Consider the following 19,347-nt stretch of genomic DNA (forward strand, 5'->3'; position numbering starts at 1 on the left):
CGTAGAGCCTGGTTTTGGTATTGTCATTCTCTGCACCTGTTTCATTAAAGCAGCCTTTTCCACACTATCATGAAGTCAGTCATTCTTGACGACACCATCCTGTCCGATAAGGGTTTTGGGAGGGTGGGCAAAAGGCCCTACCCTCCCGGAATTTTCAGGTGGATGGTAGAGTCAGAGGAAGAGGGGCACAGTGATTGACCCAGGGGGTGCAGGGGCGGGGTTATCTAGGTTTTTGAGATAGGGATACCAGTATTGGGTGCCATTTTAGTTGGGTGCACCCTGGTTGGCAAGGGTCAGAGAGAGCTTTTATCCACCCACCCTCCCAAATTTAGCTTTGATAAGGTTGGTGGCACATGTAGGAAAACATTTAGTTTTTGTCACTTTTCATGAGCAGGTGCGTGGCAGTTTGTACAAGAGTTTAAATGTTTATTTAAAAACATTAGTCATGTTGAGACCCAGTCGAAGTTTGGGGGGTTAGAGGGGTAGTTTATGAATGGAATGAGACAGCAACAGTGGAGGAAGCACGACGGATGGATGCAGGGATTTCAGAGTAATGAGTGTGTGATGGAATTTTGGTTGAAATGCAAGAGATATCCTGAGCTAATAGCAAGAGTCAATAAAGTTCTTCAAGTAAATCACAAAGAAGATGGTCTTCGTATCTTTGTTTATTACGATGTTGTTCTTCTTCAAACAATCTAGCCGCCAACACTTGTTTCGTCTTTGGTGGTATAGACCACAGATTTCTTCAGGGCTAGAACATTATGAAACACACAGTCAAGAGTGATCACAATACAAAAATGCAATACAACAACATACCTCAAAGCAAATCTGCCAACTGTACCCAAGTGATTCAAAAATTGAAGGTCACACATAAGTGGCTGGAAGACCGATGAAAGGGTATATACCCATTAAATACAAGATCAGAATAGTGAAAAACACCAACAAAACACCAAAAATTCTCAAGTGTCAGATAGAAAACAGTTGTGTGATAAAAAAGGTCTCCAGAAACCAAGTACTACCATCACCAATCACCAGTCAGGGTAGTGATACACATAGGAACTTAAGAAATAAAGTGAGGTCAAAGGCAACCAACCTAGTGTTGAAAACCACAATTCACATGGTATAATACACGATGAATCTAATAGTGTACTTGGAAAAAGGGAAAACAAGAAGTGAGAAGAGAGCAGTTAAGACAGAAAACACACTCACCTATTGCTAGATTAATGAATTATCATCGATTGGAAAGTAATATTCGTGTGTAAAAGGCGTATTATCAGGATCTATAGAGAGGGACAGTTGAAGTAACACGTGTCAGACTAATGACCAGCGATAAATAGCTAAGGTCATTTTAAAGTAATGTCAAGTCCACTCACTGAAAAGGTCTGGAGATTCCTCACTCAATCAGTCACGATTCAGACGTAAAAATTCCAAACATTAAAATTTCAAAGTCACAGTGGAGCTCCAAGTGACCTAATCATCGCAAAAAAGGGGAGAAGAAAGCAAAAACCCTCAGTGAAGATGTGGCGAGTTTAGCCATACCAATCTCACATGATAGCACACATAGTTGGTTCAAACAGCAATAAATAAAAGGTTATTGTATGTATTAGACACTGTCACTCAATAACACGCAAAATGTCTAAGAACTGTGGGTTTCCTGAGTTAAATTTAGTTAACTATACAGGACACCCACATGTATAATCACACATGACCCTAATGAGCATTAGTAACGTGGCTCCTATGTATTAACATTAAGCATGGGCGGAAAATCCGTTCCGCTCGCGGATTTTGCGGATTTTCGGTAAATTTGCAATCCGCGAGATTCGCGAATTTCCCGCAAAATCCACGAGCGGAACGGATTGGGTCAAAAGTTCAAGCGGACTTTTTGTAACTATTTTAGAATGGCGCCGGCAAGCTGCCAGAGCCTCTAAAATAGTTACAAAAGTCAGCTCCAACAGGAAGCACTAATAGATAAAGTAAAGCAGGTGCTAGAGTTGAATCTCAAATTGAGTTACATAATCATTAATCACCCCAAACTTGGGGTGATTAATGACTGTGTAACTTAATTTGACCTTCAACTCAAGCACCTGCTCTACTTTATCTATTAGTGCTTCCTGTTGAAGCTGACTTATGGCTGAGGGCAGAAGGGCACAAAGTGGGACAGAGGGCATGAGTTAGGCAGAGGGCAGAAGGGCACAGAAACCAGTGGGGCAGAGGGCAGAAAGGCACAAAAACAAGTGGTACAGAGGGCAGAAGGGCATAAAAAACGAGAGGGTGGCAGTGATGAACCAGGCAAAAAAAAGAAACGCGAACGCGCAAAGCACAAAGCGCCCCGCGAATACGCAAAGTTCCCCGCGAACACGCAAAAATAAAAAATGCTCAAATTCGCACGAATTTGCGAATTTTGCGAATTTGCAAATCCGCAAATTCGCGGATCGCGAATTCGCAAAATTCGCCCATGATTAATTAACATTTAAAATATATATGAATGCGCAAAAGAGTCCGGCTAAGGGTATAGACTATGTCCTGCAAGTAATGTAAAACACATAAAACCCAGATTAGTGCAGGATATCTCTTGCATTTGAATTATATGTGGTATTGTGTTCTCACTACCCATTTGGTTGATGGTGGATGGCAATCACCTTATCCTTGGAGCTTTCTGTATTGATACCCTAGATTTGATCACAACCCAGCGCAACTATCACTCAGCCATCCCTCATCTATTGTACTGGAATTTTGATTGGTTTGGTTTGTGAAGGGTTGCTGAGGGGAGAGGAGGTTTTTGGATAATTATTAAATGTATAGTGAGGCCCATTTCATGATCGGTATGTATGAGCCAGGCTTTGGTATTGCCATTCTGTGCATCTGTTTCATTAAATCGCCCTGTTCCACGCTATCATGTGGTCAGTCGTTCTTGGAGCCACCATCCCACCTGATGTATTTTCTCAATGTATCATTTCTGACATAGAACACTGAATATGCACCATGCATGTCCTCCTTCGAGTGCCCCCTCTTCCTTCGGCCCATAAGACACTTGTGTTAGTCTTTGACCAGTCAGGTCTTCAGCTTGCCAGCCAATCGGCTCTTGGAGTGCAGTTGCGAAAAGCGCCCCAAGGTCCAAATGGGGAAAATATTTCTATAGGATGTGTAGTTAATCGCACAGCTTTTGTTGAAGACTCCAGAGATGTTCTCCTAATGGGGAAACAGAAAGACGTGTTAAGTATCTGTCAAAGTCTCTGCTTGACTTCAGCATTGCAATCTGTGTCTTCTATAGGGAGGTGCCACCAAAAATGGACCACTTCAGAAGAGGGAGATGAGCATAAAGGGACCTCCTTGAGATCATTTATTTTTTTACTTTTCAAGACATTTTGAAAATCTCAGAGCTAAAAGGAGGTAGATGAAATATAATTAGTTACTTTAACCCCTTCAGTGCTGCGCGAATTCTCCTGCTGTGCCTGAGAATTAATAAGTGGGTGGGATTCAGACGGCCCCCAGCCATCCTCAGCACATGCCCACTGTGACGTCGGAGGGCCAGGGGCTGTCCTGAACACCGAAGAGGTTAACAAGCAATAGCAAGGGCAAAAATTCATATTTGAGCATTTGCCTTGAACATGATGCTTCAGTGGTAATACAAGACTGCGCATGGAAAGCGGCACAGTGCACTTACAGAGTGCCATATACGGTTTGTGAAGGAAGCAGTGCGTGATGTTCAGCTGATAAAGGGTGATGCACTTGAGATCCATCTATTATCTGGTAAGCGAAGAAGCTAGCGCACTTGTTAGGAGCCTGGCTAGTATCTGCGTGGTTTAGAGGGGTAGTGAATTATCTGAGCATGGTATTTAGTTAGGGAAGAGAGTAGAATTAGATTCACCTGACGATAGTTAGTGTACTTGAGAGGATTGTAATATTTGGTTGATGGAAAGGCGTCGGGCAAATTGAAATAAGTGTGATACTTTGCCCACTCTGCGTTTCACAGGGGACAGCGGAATAAAGCAATCAAGCAACTGCACCTAGGCACATATTGCAATAATGAGATTTTGAGTCATAATTTGGGTGATAGAGTTCTCATCATTGCAATGTCTATAAGAGAATAACAGATCCTCCATATGGCTAGATTTTATGTCAACAGTTTCAGGAGTAATGCTATTGTGGGGTAGTCGGTTGCTGTTTATTGGATGAAAAGAGTGTTTTGTTAAGGAAACTGAACTCCACATATCTATAATGTGTATCTTTCCTGTGTGATGCTAAATCTCTATATTCTTATAAATGCCAATAAAGAATTTAATTTTTTTTAAGTTCAAATACTGAATGTGATATTTGGTTAGGGAAGTAAGTAGCCCACTTGCTATGCAAATTATGTGTGGCTGCGGGGCAGTAGTGCTCTTGAGAAGTGTTTGATATTTGGCTGTTGAAGAGGAACAGCACTGACGTTAAGTGTGATATCTAGTTATTCAACAGAGGGATCACGCTTGTAAGTGTGCACTATGTGACCGTGTTACCTGGCTGATACCGAGCTGTAAGGCGCTACATTGAGTATGAAACCGGGTCCGTAAAGTGAAGTAGTTTACTTTTTGTGGACTTTACGATTGGTGATTTCTGAAGAGAAACAAGAAACTAGTTTACAAAAGTAAGTTATTAGACTGAGGCATTCACCTATTATTTTATCTGGTACCAAACAGTGTACTTCCCCAGCATGGCACTACACAGTTATCCTTAAAGGGCCTATCTGGTAAAGATGTCAGAGCCGGGCTTGGAACCCAAGCAGTCATCATGAAACAAAGGACCACTCAGGAACTCCTACCGCTGGTGATCAATAGTCAGTGGCGTAGCAAGGTCAGGTGGTACCCGGTGCGGAAAATTTCTTATCACCCCCTAGCCCACATTGAAATTATTAAAGAAAGTAGGAAAAAAAAAGATATTTACAGTTGCAAGTGTAACTTTTTCATTTTAAAAACACATATTTTTGCCATTTTGTCACCCTCCTAAGTGCTGACACCTGGGGCAGTCCGCGCCCACCGCACCCCCTTTCCTACGCCGCTGTCGTTAGTGATGCGGAATGGGAAAGATAACTCTTTTTTCTCTGCACTTGAACGACCCTTTTCAAGTTTCAGTTTAGAAATAAACGAATTTTTTAGAATGTCAACACCGTTTGCATCACCTATAAGCTGTAGCAATGAACGAGCCTTCCAATTATCTATGCGCATCAAGATGGCCCAGCACAGTATCTCGGGTGTCACTCTGTCCTACCTGCGGCCAGTCTCCGTTGCTTTGCTGTCTGTCAATCAAAACTTGGATGCCTCTTTCAAGAACTGCAACATCTGGAAACCTGTCCAGGAACATGATGTGAAATTTACAGCATCAAACATTGACACGAGCACACAGAATAAGTGTGGACACCGAAAGACTCCCACAAACAAGCAGACAACAAAACAATGTCTACACGAACTGGGAGCTCAACGGAATAGATACGTTGGAAGTGGTGGCTCTAGTTGGTTGAAATTGCATTTATAGTCACTCTCTAAATCTCATTATGTGCACGAAAGGTGTTTTATTTAGCAGAGGGACACTTGGGAATTGTCTGTAAATATTCCTAAGGAAGTGCATGTCAATTTTCTTAGGGTCAAGTACAGAGGAGAAAGCACAGTTTGTTTTTTCGATCCCAAAAATAAATTTAACGTATGTAAAATACAACTAAAACCATCTCAATTCTAGACATAAAAATGATAATTTAGTTAATGTAAGCAAGCATAACGTCAATCAATCAATCAATCAGAGCATTTATAGAGCGTGCTAATATCCCGTGAGGGTCTCAAGGTGCTGAAAAAAAGGGGGAGCTGCTACTGTTCGAGAGCCAGGACTTGCTGCTGCTACTGCTCGAAGAGCCAGGTCTTGAGGTGTTTCCTGAAGGTGAGATGGTCCTGGGTCGTTCGTAGGTGTGTGGGGAGGGAGTTCCATATTTTGGCTGCTAGGTAGGAGAATGATCTTCCTCCGGTGGTGGTTCTGCAAATCCGTGGGATGGTGGCGAGGGCGAGGCTGGAGGAGCGGAGTTGGCGTGTGGGAGTGTAGAACGAGAGGCAGTTGTTGAGGTATTCGGGTCCTATGTCATGGAGTGCTTTGTGTGCGTGGGTGAGGAGCCTGAATGTGATCCTCTTGTTGACGGGGAGCCAGTGCAGGTCTCTCAGGTGGGCGGATATGTGGCTGTGGCGGGGGATGTCGAGGATGAGTCTTGCGGAGGCGTTTTGTATGCGCTGTAGTCGGTTCTGAAGTTTGGCGGTTGTTCCTGCGTATAGGGCGTTTCTGTAGTCCAGTCGGCTAGAGAAGAGGGCCTGGGTGACGGTCTTTCTGGTTTCGATGGGGATCCATCTGAAGATTTTTCGGAGCATGCGCAGGGTGTTGAAGCAGGAGGACGAGACGGCGTTGACTTGCTTGGTCATCGTGAGGGATGTGTCCAGGATGAATCCCAGGTTGGTTGGTTGCTGGGGCGGAGCCCAGTGCTGTGGCCACAAGGAGTCCAACAAGATTGACAGCTTGAAATTCGAGTCGCCATCTCACGCATATGGAACCCCAAGTATGGGCACCAAAGGAGATTTGCATTTTTTGCAGGCACCCTGGCTGCTTCAGGAAAATACTCTCATTGTGTGACTGACAAAGGGCATACTGGACTTTCTCAATGAGATGCTGGGTCCAGGTTCTGGTCTTCTGGACTATCTCTTAGGATGTTATAAATCAAACTTGGAACAAATAAAGAGAATCCCACCTTCCTTGCTGTTAAGTTGACTGGTTGAAGCGTACTGTAAAATGCACCATTTTAATTAAACATGTTGAATTGAATGTTTTTGACTGGTCTTGCTCTCAGGGTTTTGTTTCTAAGTTACAGAGTATTCAAGAAGTGCCTCGAAGGTGACCCCGAGTCTCATGTGTTGCTTTTCATTTAAAGAGCCAGGGGGAAGGAGACAATACACAAAAACAATACAACTAGGAGGAAGACCTGCAAGGCATTGGTGTAGGCATTAGTTATGTCCAAGCTGGACTTGCCTTCCTAAATTGAAACCTGCTTCTGTGAAAGGTGAAACACGTGCCTCTGAAATCACTCGATGAGGCAATCCGATCATCCCAATCCTTATATCACTGCACTGTCTTCTCATTGAAGCCCGATGTGTCTTCAGGAAGAGCTCCCGGACATATACAGACATTACCTTTAGAATGGAACTACTCTCTTGTTTTAACATGTTCTCGTTACATGAGTAAAAGACACAAATGTCGGGGAGGCTGCTCATGTGGAAGGCAGCGACAATACGGGGGAGTCAGTTAACCTTGGCCGACAATCCCGAAGGGTTTCAGCAGGAATGACGTTTGTAGATGTTGAGCAACAAAGTATCTGACTGTTCTGAGCCATGGCAGGTTGTGTGGATGGGGAGACATTACCTGACAGCCATCAGTCCTAGTAGGGCCCAGCATGTGTTGTGGATCTGCGAGTTCCTGCTTTGCACATATTTCCGCTGCTTGCATGATTCAAAGTCCTCTCCCCACCCGCCATCTGCCATTTGGTGGGAAAGCAAGAACTGGCATGCCAAGACCACTTCACTGCATGCAGACCTGAGAAGCAGTTACACAGGAAAGCAGTCGGTCAATGTAGGTGTCGCTTCTCTTGATGCACCACTGAAAATAAAACACAGATAGAGGCAGAGACAAAGCAACACACACACAACACACACGCAAGCTCAGACGTAATTTCCTATGTCATTACCAACTCCTACCGAACACCTGAGGATCAGAATCACTGGAACAAAGATGTAGAATTAAAGTTACCTAATCTCCCACCTCTCCCTCTGCACAGACTCACTTATGAGGTAGGTCACAGGAAACCTGCTGCCTTTGCACACAGACATCTGCCCCACATGTTTCCAAGAGAAAATTCTATGTTGCTGGCTATGGGCCCAGCTGTATGACAGAGGTTGCAAAACACCATTCTAGAGTACTTATACAGCAGAGCAGTTGTCTTTCAATCAAGCCCACAGAAGCAATTCTCTGTTTCTCCGCACAGCAGCCACAGTGGCTGCTGGCAGACCCTATTTTCTTTTCTTTTTAATGTCTGAAATATAGCCATGTTTCAGCCCTCTGAGCACCACAGTCAATCCCAGGAAGCAACTTCGACCATAAGTATAACAACCCTTAAGGCCATGCGCCCACACCCTGTCTTAAACAAGTGAGAACCTGGTCTGAGCCTCTCAGAACATCCCAACTCCCAAACCAAGAGCCCAAGGAACCATATACTCCCTAGCTGAGGTTGAAGCCTCAGCTTTTGACTGGCATAGGCCCGGTCGCAGAGTACTACCGGGGTACTCAGTAAAACTTTTGAAAAAATATGTTTACGTTGTGGAACAATTGGACACCTTTGAGGATCTATGGATGAAATTTCAGCTCTAGACTCTGACTTTTAAGAATATCTTCCTGACCTAGATTTGTTGATCTACGGCTAGGTACAATAACACCAATTTGTCTAGCCTTGAAGAAGTCATCTGTGTGACGAAACACATGTTGGCTCTTTCTTGGATTACAAGCTTCTGTAAAAAATCAGACTCCTGTACTCTGATTATATTTTTGAGATTACAATGTATGTAGTGACAATACCATTTATTCACTATATGTTGAGTGCTCTGGTACAACTGTTTCTTATGTTGACTGAAGTGGTTTCACCAATGTATATGATGCATATTGGGTAGTTTGAGGCATCTGTACCAGTTAGCACCATAACGAGAGTATTTTTTGAGTAAAGTTGTCTGATAAATATACTGACACAAGCCGAAAGTTGTGCGATTGGAATAAAACAATCACTACCCTTCTCAGTTTTGAGAATTGAATACCTTGTAAAAGGTCGTCACTCACCAACACAACTCATGCCACTTAAAACAATGCACTGAACTCAATAGAGCTGACACTCTCCTCTGTGTCAGCCTAGAGATAATTACATGTGTACTGTATGTTCTATAGGGAGTTAAAACAAATGTGAAAAATACCCATCACTGTAGGTGTGTCCCATGCAAGCAAATGCCTCTAACCCGAACCAGGTACCGTAGGTGAAGCAAACACCCCAACTCCTGCAGAAGCCAAGAAAAAAGAAATGGATTAGCACATGAACAATTCGAGAGGATATGTACAAATTTCCCTGCCTCGTGACATACACCAACACACAAGGTATGTATCCACAAACAAAACAAGCATTGGAAAAGCCAAAAGGTCTCTGCTATCAGAACAAATGGCTTGGCGATGTTTTGCAGCCATGCTTACAGCAGCACAGGTGCTTTGCAGTGTGGCTAAAACTAATTTCAAAAAGCACTACAATGCAGCCAGGCCTAAAACAACTTAAAAAAAAAAATATATATATATATATGCATTAGCGCTGGATACATCAAAGTCCTTTTTTAGGTCTTGCCTAGGCAGCGCATGCGCTGCATGTGCTTTCTCGAAGAGACCTGTAGTATCTAGGGCATGGGCTTCAAAAAAAGCTCATGTTTTTTAGTGGTTCATTTAGAAATGCTGGATTTTCATAGGTTAATACACTTAGAAGTCCCTCCTTTAGTTCCGCCCTGGAGACTGACCCTGCTACACAAACCCTTTTACTATGGGCCACATGTTTTCATTCAAAGCACTACCTTGTCTTTTGCTCTGTCCACGCTGATGCTTCCAGTTCACTTAATCTCCTGTGCTTCCCAGAACAACACCTCCTGCCCCTTGCAGCTTGTTTGTATTCAGCTATTCTTCTGTCCCTCTCAAACATCCTTCCTGAAAGATCTAAGTCAGAGTGCACATTTGTGATACAGCGTGCACTGTGTGCTAAATCACCTCGAGGCGGTTCAAATTGACAAAAAAATATTGTATCACCTTCAACTGTGGCGCTGCAAACATCTGCAGCTCTCTCCCTCCCCTTCTTGAAATTAGACACGAAACACTGGCAGCCCCTTTCCTCCCCCACTCTTTGGAATCTCAGTCCCTGTCTTCTTCTGTCAGTTGTCAAATGGCACTTAGACTCGGATTCCTGCTTCAAACAAAAGAAAATAAGTTACTTACCTGTAACTACAGTTATCCAGTATTAGTATCTTTCATAGATTCACATGCCTGAATCATTCCCCGTCGCCGAGGTGGGAGTCCCACGGTAATAATACATACAAAGGAATTGCCTTAGTAAGAAACTGTAGTAGGCTGACAAGACAATATAGGCCCAAAAGGCCAAAAGCTTAGTAGCCTATCTACCTCATTGTATGAAAAGAACCGAAAAATAGTTCCAACCAATCAGATACCAGCACCCTCTAGAACCTTCCCAGCAGAGGCAGTTCTCCTCAGATTTTCTTAGCACAACTGAGAAGTATGTATCTCCATTAGAGAACTGTCCTGCCGGGGAGTAGGGTGGGTGCATGTGAATCTATGAAAGATACCAATACTGGATTACTGTAGTTACAGGTAAGTAACTTATTTTCTTATCCAGTATTGGGGTATCTTTCATAGATTCACATGCCTGAATCAGAATAGCAAGCAGTAATCCTAATAATGTTGTTTGCGGAAGGTGGGAGACAAGGCGTAAATCTACATATCCCCCACACATCCGGAAGGTTATAGAGCACTAGAATATGTAAATACATGCAAATGCAGAAACCTTCAGAAATGAGATAGTTATAGCCAGTTAACATACTGCACATTAAAAAACAATATTTGACAACCAGAAACATTACAGTGAATATGATCATACTTATACATAATAAATGCAATATGAGATACATTTAAAAGTCTAACCATAATGAAGGAGATGTTGAAGAACATCTTGTCCCACTGCTGCATCGTCCTGCGACGCAGACTGTAAGCAGTAGTGCTTCGTGAACGTGTGAACATTCTTCCATGTCGCAGCACGACAAATATTCTCCAATTTGACCCCAGCAAATAAGGCTGTAGAAGCCGATATAGTTCTGGTGGAATGTGCTTTGACCTTTCTGTGCAAAGGTTTGTTGGCTTTATCATGGCAAAATTGTATGACAGAAGACAGCCATCTGGCTACCGTTGCTTTTGTCACAGCTTGTCCTAATGTGGCTTGACCATAAGCAACCAACAACTGATTAGATAATCTAATATCCATAGTCATTTGAAGGTAAAACTTCAAGCAACATTTTACGTCAAGAGAGTGCAAAACCTTTTCCGCCAGTGTAACTGGACCCGGTAAGAAGGTTTTCAGCTTTATAGGTTGGTTTAGATGGAATTGAGACAGTACTTTAGGAATGAGTTTTGGATTTGTTCGTAACGTGACGTAATCTTTAGTGAAATGTAGAAAAGGTTCAGAAATTGTGAAAGCCTGGATTTCACTAACCCTCCGGGCTGAAGTGAGAGCTAATAAAAGTGCCACCTTCCAGGTTTAGAACTTGAGCTCGGCCTTGTGAATTGGCTCAAATGGCCTCCTCATTAACTGAGATAAAACTGTATTGAGATCCCATTCTGGAGGTGGAGGTCGAATTGGAGGAAAAGCTCGAAAAAGCCCTTTTAAAAATTGTTTGATAAGGGACGAAGAACAGAGTGATGGTCTGTTAGGACTCTTTCTGAATCTAGAAATCGCAGCGAGATGGACTTTGATAGATGAGAATACTAGACCTGCTTTAGCTGGGGATAGTAAGTACGGAAGGATATCCTCTGGTGGAGCCTGGAGTGGATGAACATTATTTGTTTCACACCAATGGCAAAAACGCTTCCATTTAAAGCGATATGTCTTGATAGTACTTTGAGCACGGGCTTTAGATAGAATATCTCTACAGTCCTGCGAAATGTTGAGATCCTTAAATTCTAAGAAGTCAGGAGCCAGGCATGCAAGTGAAGCGATTGTGGATCTGGGTGTAGAATCTGACCTCTCTTTCTCGTCAGCATTGTGGGTGTTGGTTTTAGACGAACATGACGCTGTTGTGACAACAGGAATAACTCTTGGAACCAATACTGCCTCAGCCAGCGAAGAGCAATTAGGATGAGACAGCAATGTTCCCTCTTCATTTTTTGCAGAACCCTCAATATTAATGGTATCGGGGAAAATCTGCTGGAGTAATAAAGGCATTTGCTGTTCTGTTGTGTTGTAAACAGATCTAGGGTTGGCGTGCCCCACATCTGGAAGATCCTCTTCACCTGTTCTTGTTCCAACTCCCACTCGTGACATCCTGTGAGAGATCTGCTGAGGTTGTCGGACAGAGAATTCTGAATTCCCTTGACATGCTCTTCTCTGAGGGTTATGCCATGTTCTATAACTCACTACCACAATTCCTGAGCGCCCTGCGATAGGGAGAGAGACCTCGTTCCTCCATGCTTGTTGATTTACATTTACATGGTGGTATTGTCCATACGCACTAGCACTGAGGAGTTCGCGATTCTCGGAAGGAATGCCTGCAGAGCAAGAAAGATGGCTCGTAGTTCGAGACTGTTGATGTGCTTCTGTTGATATTGTTGAGACCATCGTCCTTGAATTTGAAGGTCTTGGAGATGTCCTCCCCAACCTTTCATGGAGGCATCCGTGGTCAGGACAAACTCTGGGGAAGGGGTCAGGAACGTGAGAGCCGGAGATAGGTTGCTTCTTTTTGACCACCAGTGAAGAGCATGTATCATTCGTGAGGTCACCTTTATGGAATCGCCGAATGACCCTCTGGCCTGTTGCCATTGCTGGTGCAGCTCTTCCTGCAGAGGTCTCATCCTGAGCCTTGCAAGCGGGAATAAGCTGATCGCCGAAGAGCACATCCTCAGAAGAGAAGCGAATGTTCGGACAGAAACTGACTTTCTTCTTGAAATTAACTTTGCCAGGCTTTGTAACTTGTTCTGATGATCTTCTGACAAGAACGCTTTGCACTGTTTGGTGTCTAGTGTTGCTCCTAGAAAAGTTAGAACCTGGAGGGGTTGCAACTGTGACTTGTTTGCATTGAGAGTGAGTCCCAGATTTGAGAATAGATGAAGACAACTTTTGACAGCCTGTCTCGTAGCCTGTTTTGATGGTCTTTGAGCAGCCAGTCGTCGAGGTATGGGAAGACTTGAATACCCCGAGACCTCAGAGTGGCAGAGACTGGAGCTAGGCATTTTATGAATATTCTTGGTGCCGATTTCAGTCCGAACGGGAGCACCTTGAATTGAAAATTGGACGCCAGCCACTGTGAATCTTAGGTATTTGCGATGTTTGGGATGTATAGGGATATGGAAGTAAGCGTCTTCCAAGTCCAGAGAAGCCATAGAGTCCCCTTCGTTGAGACAGCTCACCACATCTGCAAGCGTCACCATTCGAAAACTCTGCTTCTTCAGAAACTTGTTGAGTTTGCGCAAGTGGAGAATCGGGCGCCACTCCCCCGATTTTTTCCTTATGAGAAAGAAACGAGAGTAGAATCCTTTCCCTTTTTGCGAGAATGGAACTTTTCCTATTGCATTCTTGCGGAACATGTTTAAAGCTTCTCTGAACAGTAAGTGAAGACTAGGGGAAGGGGGTCCCTTGGGCGGGGTCGTAGGTGGCTTCTTTAAGAACTCTAGAGTGTGACCTCCTTGAACAAGGTCGAGGATCGACTGATCTGATGTGATGTGCTGCCATTGTTGGAAAAAGGCTGAGATCTTTGCTCCCACAGGGAGGGGAGAAGGTTTGACAGGCGTCCGGCAAAGCTCGTTGTCTTTTATTTGAGTCACAGCCTTGATTGTTTGACCGTCGTCGTCCGCCCTGACGAGAGAAATTGCTTGAAGATGATTGCCTGTAAGAGGACTGGTAATAAGGCTGCTTATATTGAGATTGGGATTGTTTGTTTTGCTGATTGTGGTAATTTCCTCTAGAGGAAAAACCCCAACCTCTTGATCCCCTGAAAGATCCTCTTTTATACTGCAGGGTACCCAGCGATTTAGCAGTGTCCGTATCTGTCTTGATGGTCAGCGAGGCGTCATCTATATGCTTACCAAATAGTGAGTCGCCATGTCCAGTATTTTAGTCTGTACCTCAGGTCTAAAAGTGGTTGCTTTGACCCATCCCTGGCGTCTGAGAACAGCAGCCCCCGCTAGCTGTCAAAAATTAGTATTAGAAATGTCTAAGGCGCAGTCAATAATTTCCGATTGCCGCCCGTTCCCCTTCGAGCACTATTCTCTGTGCTTCCTGGTGGCGATCTTCAGGTATAAGGTCTAAGAACTCAGATAACTCTGACCACATCAGGCGGTCATGACGTGCTAAGATTGCCAGAGAGTTTGCTGGCTTGATGGATGATGCAGCATTGGTGGAAATTAGTTTGCTTATCAAATCCAATCGTCTACCCTCTTTATCTGGTGGAGTTGAGATTGGGGTGGATGGATTCTGTGACCTCTGCTGTACATCCTGCGAAATTACAGAGTCCAGACGCGGGTGTCCCACAAGGCAAGATGGAGTGTCTGGCGGTGCTCGATATTTCTTTTCAATTCGAGGAAGGACCGCGGGTATAGAGGCAGGTGTCTTCGTTATCTTAAGACCTTCCTTCCAAATAAAATCTATGATCTGTATTGCTCTGGTGATTCTTTTATAACCTTCTTTGAAGTCGTGAAGGAAACCATCAGATTGTTCGATAGTAACTGGAAGTTCAAACTGTGCTGCAGCCCGTTGCATAATGTTATGAAAGCCGCCAATATCCTCAGGTGGTGAATCAGAGGATTGCGGCATAGAAGGCGAAGGCATGGGGATTATATATTCATCCCAAGGATCCCCAGGTACATTATCATTAAGCAAATTCACCTTCCTCTCTCTCATCCTCATCTGATGATAAAGTATCCTGACCCCCTTGCGGTATAGCTTCTACAGGGTGTCTCGCTGAAATAGGATCCTCTATTGCTGGCGTAGGTGTAATGGTAGCTAACATTGGAGTAGTCGGTGTAGGTGGAAACCTCTGCCGATAATCAGCCAACATGGCCTGCAAATCTTGGATTAGAGAAGGAGGAAGATGACTTGTTTCTTCTGAATGTGGAACCTTATGTGACTGCCTATGATAGGGTGTAGACAAGCCTTCTTGATAAAAATGTTCCTGGTAGTCTTCCTCTTCATCCTCTTCTTGACATTTTAATCGCAACTCTGACGGATGGCGTGCAATCCCAAAAGGGCCTTCTTCCTCCCCACCATCTTCATCAGATTCCTCTTCTTCTACATATGTCTCCAAGATATGTGATGTTAACAAAAGAGATATATTATTATAGTCTTGCCTATGGTACGTTTTTAGTTGAAATTGGGTGAACGTAACAGGCGACGCTTGAGATACTTGTGGAATCGCTGACCAAGTTCTCTCAGGTGGACTTCTGGTCATTAAGGAACTCTTCGTCGACAGAGGCGTCTTGACCAAAGGTGTAATAGACAACTGAGCCGTTGACAATGATTGCGTCAATGGAGTCTTCGTCGACAGGCTCGTCGTCGACGGAATCGTCATCGACGGAATTGTCGTCGACGGATCTGCCGTCAATGGACTCCTCGTCGACAGGGCTACAGTCGACGGGCTCGTCCTCGGCGGGCTCTTCGTTGATAGGACTGCCGTCGACGGGCTCTTCGTCGACGATATCTTTGACATTGAAGGTCTCTTCGTCGTTTTCGTCGACGATGACTTTGTAGATGAAGGAACCATCGTCGATGGGATTGACGTTGAAGCTGTCGTCGACGGCGATTTAGGTAAAGGAGTGACAGAAGAGGATTCTTTAGTCCCAGAAGACTTCTTTGTAGTAGAATTTTTTGAAGACACAATAGGAGAGGTTATTGCTCTTGTAGAGACCGTAGATGAAGTACTTGAAGTAGAAGAGGTCACAGAAACTGTGTGAGAAGTCACCAGAGAAAGAGTCTTGATCTGGGCTTTACTCACTGTTTTTGTAGCTGAAGATTTGGAAGACTCTGAAGGCGTAGATAAATGTGAACCAGAAGGAGGAGAATACGACCCCCCTGTGTGTTCTGAAGCTCTATGAGAGGATTTTTGATGTTTCCTCCTCTCAGGAGAAGAGCTGTCCCTGGATCTGGCTCTTTTGCTGGAAGTAGCGGCTCTGTCCTCCTCATCTGTAGAAGATGATTTGAGCCATAAAAGAACCCTTGCCTCCCTGTCCCTGATGGTTTTGGCAGAGAAGGTTCGACAAATCCTACAATCCTTAACAACATGGTTAGGATGTAGACAGTAGATGCAGTCTTTATGCTGATCATCTACATGGACCCTCTTTTTATCACAGGTCCTGCAAGCTTTGAAGAGAGCTTTCTTTTCAGACATCCTGAGGAAAAAAAGTTGAAACTGAGTAGGCACTCCGGGAGACTCCCTTCCACACGACTTGCGGTGAAAATATGAGGAGAACTGCCTCTGCTGGGAAGGTTCTAGAGGGTGCTGGTATCTGATTGGTTGGACTATTTTTCGGTTCTTTTCATACACTGAGGTAGATAGACTACTAAGCTTTGGGCCTTTTGGGCCTGTTGTCTTGTCAGCCTACTACAGTTTCTTACTAAGGCACTGCTTTTGTATGTATTATTACTGTGGGACTCCCGCCTCGGCGACGGGGAATGATTCAGGCATGTGAATCTATGAAAGATACCCCAATACTGGATACGATGGTGCGATGGTGACAGGCTTTCACTTTGCTAAAGGTTGTCTAATGACATGCTACCCTCACACTATAATGTTTTACAGATACATGTAACTAATGTTTAACCAAAAAGGCAGGCTAATTCGTTTTTGTTGGTCGCAAAGGGAGTGTGTAAACAATTATCTTTTATAACATTCTACATGAAAAACTCTCAATGTTCATTTAAGGGGAGTTTAACATTTATTGCTTATCATAAATAGCAAAGCAAGCAACAATTCAGGAGCTGTTACTTCCTTACTACTAAAAACATCATTCTCCCCCTGCCCTCCAACCGGAGCAGGGGCTCAGCTGGAAGGGGCGGCATTTGCACTGGTGCTTTTATCAGTGACTTATGCACGTGTATATGCATCTGTGCGAACCAATTCATATCAGCTCAGTGGACCTTAAACCGTCCTACATAAGGATTAAAAACACCTCTTACAAAGAGGCGAGAGGATATATGTGTTTAATAAATGCAAAAATATCCACTATCCATTATTTTACCCCAAATTCCTCCTATGGCATACGGAAGGAAAATAACATGTGTTTCACTTTGTATCCCTAAATGCATGCTTCTGCTTTATTTAAAATGTATTAATTTCTGTGAGGTGAAGCAGCCATTGGTGTTTGCGTGCTCAACTTCCTGAAAGATCTAAGTTGTGGTACGTATTTGTGATAAAGCGTGCACTGTGTGTTTAATCACCATGAGGCGCTTCAAATTGACCCCAAAAAATATTGTATCACTTTCAGCTGTGACACAAAAACATCTTTATACATAACAGAGCTTTTTTTTTTTTACTTTATTTTGCAAGTTTTGGGAATACAAGCAAGGCACAGAGTTAATGATACTTCATAACAGATACATCTCTGCAATGGCAGCTCTATACATTCTCCGCTACAGCATATAACAGTATAGTCTCGACACAGTACGACAATTACAATTCAATAAGGAAATGGGGCATTAAACATAACCGGCGTTCAATCAAGATATCTTCATGAAATTCTCCAAAAGACTGTTAAGTTTCTTATGCAATTACAATATTTCGTATCCGGCTGCCCCGTGTGTACATAAGTATAATCATGATTGCAATAACCCTCTCAGCCTATCCCCACTGGCTCCTTGCCCTGACTTTGTTGTGTAGGCAGGGGTTGTTGTTGTGTGGACAGGAAGGCTCGTAAAGGGCCCCAAATATCTCTGGGTCTGGAAGACACCGGCACAATACTAGCATACATATCACTGTGTGTTGAACAAGTTGCCATACTTTGCAACCATCCCTTCTTTGTTGGCGTTCCTCTACCATCCCAATTTATCGCAACTTCCCTTTTGGCTAGGAGAAGAGAGACTGCAACAAATCTACGTACTTTTAAGGGGAATTGCACCACGTAACCCAATAACGCAATCTCTGGCGGCGGCTCCAAGGGGGTGTGAATCATTGTACTAAGGAGTTTATGGATTTCCACCCAAAAATCATGAATTCGCGGGCAGCTCCATGCCAAGTGTGTGAAGTCAGCGTGGGGTGCCTGGCAAGGCTGACGTGTGTGGTTTGGAGGGGTCTATCCTGTGTGCTCTAGCAGGCGTTGCATAGAGTCTACGGAGGAATTTAAAATGGAGCAATCTATGCTTGCTATTCAACGATACTGTTTCAGTGACTCTACAGCATGCTAACCATTGCTCATCTCAGATGGAATTGCCCAAGTCAGATTCCCATGCAGAGCGGACCTTTGTGTCATCTAATGGCATCACATCAGAGCAGGCCTTATACAACTGTGATATGAGGTGTAATCCTTTATCTCTATTTATTACCAGGGTTAAGGGTGCGAAGGAGGGTGGTTCCAGTGGATATTCAGGAAATTTGGCTCGCAGTCTGGTCATCACAAACCTGTCCATAAACGAAGTCTCCAATAGTGTGGGCATGTCTTCCGGGGCAAAGATATGACCTGCAGGAAAAAGATCTCCCATTGTGTGGATGTCGAAATTAGCACAAGTCTTTTGGACTAGTTTTTTGGAGGTGATGTGCAAGAAGGGAGCATTTTGTAGAGGGAGGGATGAGGAATAGAGAGTGCTCATCTGTGTGGTTTTACTGAGCTGTAGCCATGCCCAGCTGGTGGTGTGAACGGGCTGCAAGATTTTGGGGTCACGGGGGACACCCGAGGGCAGAACTGAGGCCAGTGTATTAGGAAGAACAACGTCGGACTCGGACATAAATAAGTTATTCTAGCGTCCAGATGATACCAGGCGTGCGCAAAACTGGCTTGTGCAGTCAGATAGTATAAGCGTAAATCAGGTACTCCATACCCACCTCGGTCATACGGAAGTGTCATCACCTGCCAACGTACTCTGGGTGTTCTGCTTCCCCAAACAAGTTTGATCAACAATGACCGCAGAGTGCTAATAAATTTGTTGGTCAGGGGAATCGGAACGTTCAGGAATAAATACAAAAACCTAGGGAGGACTACCATTTTTATCAGGGCTACGCGTCCCGCCATTGAAAGTGGAAGTTTAAGCCAGGAGTCAACTCGCGTTTCCAGATGGGAAATCGCTACTCCGTAGTTTCGGCGCACTATCTGCTCAGTATCTCGATGAATGTGGATTCCTAAGTATTTCACGGAGTCAGCGCACCATTCTAGTGGGAACACCGAAGTCCATCGTTTCGTTCCCGTAGTGAGCAGAAATATAACCGATTTACTCCAATTAATTTTTAGGCCAGAAAAGTTGCCAAATCTCTCTGAATAATGGATCATGATTAGTTTGGGGATTGTATACATACA

At 43.9% G+C, this 19,347-nt stretch overlaps 1 protein-coding gene across 1 annotated transcript in view; it reads right to left on the reverse strand.

Annotated features, from left to right (window-relative positions):
* Positions 1–3,051: 3,051 nt before the first annotated feature.
* The window catches only part of LOC147731234 (lanosterol synthase-like), a 310,880-nt gene continuing 294,584 nt past the window's right edge, over positions 3,052–19,347 (reverse strand). The window contains exons 18-21 of the mRNA XM_086954169.1: positions 9,015–9,095; positions 7,423–7,593; positions 5,245–5,323; positions 3,052–3,189 (exon numbers count right to left, since the gene is read on the reverse strand). Of these exons, the coding sequence (XP_086810295.1) occupies positions 3,052–3,189; positions 5,245–5,323; positions 7,423–7,593; positions 9,015–9,095 (469 nt within the window). The remainder of the gene's footprint in view (positions 3,190–5,244; positions 5,324–7,422; positions 7,594–9,014; positions 9,096–19,347) is intronic.

This window comes from Lissotriton vulgaris, chromosome 2_1 (genome assembly GCF_964263255.1).
Source record: "Lissotriton vulgaris chromosome 2_1, aLisVul1.2, whole genome shotgun sequence".
NCBI lineage: Eukaryota > Metazoa > Chordata > Amphibia > Caudata > Salamandridae > Lissotriton > Lissotriton vulgaris.